At 33.6% G+C, this 5,880-nt stretch overlaps 1 protein-coding gene across 1 annotated transcript in view; it reads left to right on the top strand.

Moving 5' to 3' along the window:
• LOC119838470 (lysosomal alpha-mannosidase-like) overlaps positions 1-4,292 on the top strand; it is a 27,621-nt gene extending 23,329 nt beyond the window's left edge. Inside the window, exons 13-15 of the mRNA XM_038364417.1 lie at positions 666-1,339; positions 1,878-2,364; positions 3,336-4,292. Coding sequence (XP_038220345.1) covers positions 666-1,339; positions 1,878-2,364; positions 3,336-4,105 — 1,931 coding nt within the window. The 3' untranslated portion in view covers positions 4,106-4,292. The remainder of the gene's footprint in view (positions 1-665; positions 1,340-1,877; positions 2,365-3,335) is intronic.
• The last annotated feature ends 1,588 nt before the right edge of the window (positions 4,293-5,880 follow it).

Below are 5,880 nucleotides of genomic sequence, written 5' to 3'. Positions count from 1 at the left end.
TTTTAAACAACTTCACAGAAATTCAGCTTGTTGGGACTTTATGTAACTTCGAATGTCTAAATTGACCGGACTATTAATTATTCAGACTTAAAGGAAAGTACCGAGCTTTGCTCGGTCATCCGGGTACTTTTTATCACAGGTTTAAGTTCGTGAAGTTAGATTGTTTATAAGCGTTTTTTCCAAGATCGTTTAGACATTTTTAGGTGAATACGTGCATTAAGAAGGCACAAAACAATATAAACAATTATTCTAACCTCAAAGCGAACACTCATTGACTTCGTTACTTAACAACGCCATCTGCTGGAACTTTTATTATTCACAAAAAAAAAGTATTAGTATTATTATTCGCCAATAGATGCTCGTTTAAAGATATAAGATATTAAAATAATGTGAATATTGAATCCGAATAAAAACTTCCCTTCAACAAACACTTGAATTACAAATAGCTTGTAAAATTACAATTGCATATAGAAATTTAATTTAAATACATTAGAAAACAATTTTTATTTATTTATACTTAACAAAGATTCTTTATTTATTTATACTTTAAAAGTAAAACTTTACGTAGGAACTTAATCTTATAATTAATTAAAACAATTGATGGTCTGATCAATTGGTGAAGATAAAACATGGACTTTACAATTTTATAAATAAAACTATTTCAGGTAAAACAATGAAGGCATATCTCACACGAGTATCGCAACATGTACTCAAAATACCTCTAAGAAACACTACAACAGACCACGAGTTGTTATTCATCGCACAAAACATTCCTCCGCTCGGTTTCAGATCATATTACATACAAAAGGAATCAAATGTACGGAAGAGATCCATAATAAAAAAGCTGAATAAAAATCCACAAAAGAAATATTACATCGGTCAAACGGCAGAAGCTTACAATAAAACATATTTTGAAGATGTTAGTTACGAAGATACGGAATCGGATAAAATAAGTCATCCGAAATTTGTTTTTACGACGAAAAATGATAATTTCTCAAACAGCGGAGGAGGCGTTGATTTTGCAACAATTAAAAATGTAGTTGTTGATAACAATGATGTTGTTACGCCGAGATTCTCACAAAAAACTAAATCTACTACCGACACTTCTATTTTTGAAGATACAACAACAGATAATGATATATCAACTACAGACATACAAATGACTGAAGGTGTTAATGAAGAAAGTTCAACTATGAGTATTAATTTACAAAACCAAGAAGTTTCAACAACAACTACAGCCACTATAATGGATGATGATGATGATGATAATGTAGTAGGAAAACCATCTGAAGATTCATATTACTATGTTGAATCTAATGATACATTTATAGAAAACAAGGTAAGTATTTTAAACCTGTCTTTTCTCTATCTATCTACAAAATTGCTGGTTAAGGCGTGAAAAACAGACAGACAGACTCAGTCTGAGTTACATTTCCATTTGCATAATGTACTTTTCCCGCAGCTTCGCACGAATGGGCAAAATAATTTTTAGAATTGGGTGTAGAATTTATTAAAATCCTTTCCTTGCATATACTTACATCATAGTAGCTATCTGCATGCCAGATTTCAGTCCAATCGGTCCAGTGGTTTGGGCTGTGCGTTGATAGATCAGTGTGTCAGTCATCTTTGCGTTTTATATAATAAGAAGTAGAGATTATATGACTAAGTTGCGCCCCGCGTAAGTCCGCATCCCGTAGGAATATCGGGATAAAAAGTTGTCTGTATGTTATTCCAGTTGTTCAGCTGTGTATGTACCAAATTTCATTGCAATCGGTTCTGTAGTTTTCGCGTGAAAGAGCAACAAACACACACATCCTTACATACTTTCGCATTTATAATATTAGTAGGATTAATGCACATAATTTTTCTTCTTACAGTACATAAAAATACACCTAGATAACTTCAAGAAAGTGTCAAACATATCACTATCGAATGGCATTAATACATCGCTCGACATACAATATTTCTATTATGTGTCTGACGACCCAAAGAAACTGCACCAAGAAAAACACCCTCCCGGTGTCTATATATTTAGACCAATGGACCTAACTCCAGTCCCTGTCATCGATGTCATAGATACTAGAGTGTTTAAAACGGATCTGGTACAAGAAATCCATTCAAAATATTCTGAATATGCTTCCTTTGTATTAAGGTTGTATCAAGATAATCCAGTGGTGGAAGTAGATTGGACTCTAGGTCCAGTGCCAGAGGATGACGAATTGGGTAAAGAGGTATTTATTAGGTATACCACTGATTTGGGAAACGATGGTGTTTTCTATACGGATGCTAATGGAAGACAAACTATAAAACGAATAAGAAATATGAGACCTACGTATCAACCTTATCATCTGAACAAGATTACAGGTATGTTTATGAAATCTACAAATGTATCACACTTAATATTATAAATGTTTTGTTTGTTTGGATGTTTGTATATATATAAACGATACCTATTTCTTTTTTACGCCATCACGCATGAACGGCTGGACCAATATCAAAAACTCTTACATCATCAGAAAGCTGCAAATTCACTGAGTGACATAGGCTATATATGTACTACTGGCGAATAGATACTAATTAATATAAAACAATACTTTAAAAAGGTTAGCGGTAAAAAGTAGCCTATGTATATAATTATCTCCAAACACATAAAATCATATAATTAAATAGCTCCGTTGCAATAAGTGAGAAAGACAAACACTTAAACAGTTTCACATCCTACTAATATTACAAACGAGAATTTTTGTGAAAATCTATTGATTGATGTTTGATAGACTTACACACGAAAACCACTTAACGGATTTTGATGATACTTGGCAGTGATGTAGCTTACGCCTCATAATAACATATGACATTTAGAGATACATGCCATTGCCCGTGAGTCATCGCGGCGCAGCTGGTTTGTGAAAAGATTATGGCCATTGTCAATTTATTTAAATCGTAACGGATTTCTTTACGTTTATCGCCTACATTTAATGATAAACTTAACTTATATTTATTATAACATGGTGTTTGTTAAACAAAACATCTGAGAAAATATAATGAGCGGTTCTATTCGATAAATAAACAGATAAATAAATAGATATTAGAAAAAGACGCAATAGTACCACAGATTAAAAATTAGTTACTATGTAATAGTATAAACTGTCAAAGAACGAAAGTGACGACAGGTATTAAATGAAAGCTACCTATGTATTTATTTATTTTTTTTTTAGTTTTATAGCATTGAAGTGCTTTACGAATGATTAATTTTGAAAGAATTGAAAAAATGAACACGAGGTGGTATTCGTTCTATGTATTTATTATCTACATTTATATTCACACATGTTTTTCAGGTAATTTCTATCCAGTAACCTCAAAAATCTACATTGAAGATAAAAAGCAAAACGTACGATTCTCTATATTCAATGATCGATCGCAAGGCGGCGCTTCCCTAATAGATGGTGCCTTAGATATTATGGTTCAAAGACGAATCTTTACAGATGACGCAGGCGTCCAAACTATTATAAACGATACTGTAAATGGACAAGGAGTTATCATCCGCGGAACGCATTATCTATACCTATCAAAAGCCGATTATAAACCTTATAGAGTATTCGAAAAGAAACTAGCGAAGGAAATTGAATTACGACCGTTGGTTCTGGTGTCGAATTCCTATGTGAAATATGATGACTGGTTCAGTCTTAGGAATGAGTTTAGAGGACTGAATAATAAACTGCCAATAGGCGTTCACATTTTGGGCTTGCAGGAATGGAATGATGGTACAATTTTAATAAGACTCGAGAACTTTCTAGAGAAAAGCGATATAGTCAGGAGTGGCGTGAAATTTGTCGTTTTAAAAGATCTGCTTCATAATATTTATATAGATAAAGTTAAGGAGACAACGCTTGCTGGCAACATGTGGCTTTCTGATTGGTTGCCATTGCAATGGGAGAAAAACGGAAGTTTCGTGAGGAATTTTAATGAATTCTATGGAAGTGACAAAGAGGAATTTAGCGAGGATACTGGTTTGAAAGCGATGGATGTGGATTTGAATAATGGTGTCAAGCTGACTCCACAGCAAATAAGGACATTTGTTGTGTGGTATACGAAAGTTAAACCCTGACTGATGTGAATAAGGATGCCAGTTTCCATTTCCCCACCCTTCCCAGTTCATTCCTATCTATCCAGTCGTCAATCCTTTCCTTATCCCAACGCTTTAAAGGTAGCGCATTCGTAGAGACACTATATTTGCGAATGCCATGCCGCCCATGAAGGTGGTGGTGATCGCTTACCATCAGACGAACCATCAGCTCAGTTGCCAGCAAAGAAATAAAAAATTAAAGAGAAATAAAGTTGTAAAACTAAAATGTCTTTTGATTTCCCAATCTTCTGTTAGTTGTCCGTGCATCTGAATTATTACGCTAAATTATTGATCAAAATCGATTCATTTTTACTGATATTGCCTATATTCATTAATATGTGAGCTTGGTACTTATTTGATAGTATTTCCTACTAATATTATAAATGCGAAAGTTTGTAAGGATGTGTGTGTCTTTTTCACGCAAAAACTAATGAATCGATTGCAATAAACTTTGGTACGTAGACAGCTGGACAATTGGTATAACATATAGGCAAATTTTTACCCGCGTAAGTCTGTATCCCTTAGGAATATCGGGATAAAAAGTTGCCTATGTGTGTTCCAGTTGTCCAGCTATCTACGTACCAAAATTAATTGCAATCGGTTCAGTAGTTTTTGCGTGAGAGTAAAAAACATACACACATCCTCACAAACGTTCGCATTAATGATATTAGTAGGATAGTCTAAGCTCTAAAGCATGCAAGTTTTGTGTGTTTTGTGTACATATCCGACATGACAATTTATTTTAAAGTTGGCCCAGTAGTTTCTGAGACTAGCGTATTCAAATAACAAGCTTTTCAAATTTTCTAAGTATATATTACTCAATACTTGGTCACCTATACAAATAAACGACTCGGGTTAGCCCAGAAGAATTAATAGCAAATAAAACGCCAATTTTAGCAATCAATATTTATTTAACATCTACACATACAAAGAAGCTTAGAAATGGAACACTGAATTTGTTACTGACAAAAATAATCACTCAATACACCTACTAAATAGTTTTTAATATTAATTCCTCACACATTGAAATATTTCTTTGTATTATTTATAAACTAAACTTAATACTAATACATATTAGAATTTAGAATTGCTTGAAAAATGTTTTAGCGTCCCTTTCATATTATACAAATAAATTAATTAATTGATTTGGATATAGATATTTTTTAATTTACAGTTATATGTCATCGAAGTAATGTAGACATCGTTAGGTTAACTGGCGAGAAAACTGAGACATTTGCTTACAAGATAACGCATTATTCGTTAACCCTTAAATTACAATATCTCGGGATAGATTCTTGCGAATTTGTAATCTCTCACCTGACGACGTACAATTTTACGTGTCTAACGGTCAACACACATTATACTTCCTTATTAGTAGAATACCAGCGTCAGGATGTCATTGATTCTGACAGGCAAGCTGACCCAAGACCTGTTCTAAGAAAACAGTGCACACTCGTCTCTGTCCTGTATTTTTTCCTCTTTGTCTTCCTTTTGCTTCGTTTTAATTGCTTTTTTGTACAGTAATTGTCTTGTATTTGTGTGTTCTTTGAATGAACTGTTAATCTATTTATTAGGTACTTGAAAATAAAATGTGTTTGGTGTGTGGCCATAGTAGAAGAGGCAATTTTGAGTTAGGCAGACGTTTGATCGCAGTCCCACCTGATGGGAAGCGGAGACGCGGTCTATGGTGGTAAGACGTCTGCCTAGAGATGCCCATTTACTCGTCGCTTAAATGTATCCATATTAGAGTTCTCTTG

Source organism: Zerene cesonia, unplaced genomic scaffold, assembly GCF_012273895.1.
Source record: "Zerene cesonia ecotype Mississippi unplaced genomic scaffold, Zerene_cesonia_1.1 Zces_u003, whole genome shotgun sequence".
NCBI classification, from domain to species: domain Eukaryota; kingdom Metazoa; phylum Arthropoda; class Insecta; order Lepidoptera; family Pieridae; genus Zerene; species Zerene cesonia.
Note: the sequence above shows the minus strand (reverse complement) of the source record. Positions and strands in the feature narration are given on the sequence as shown.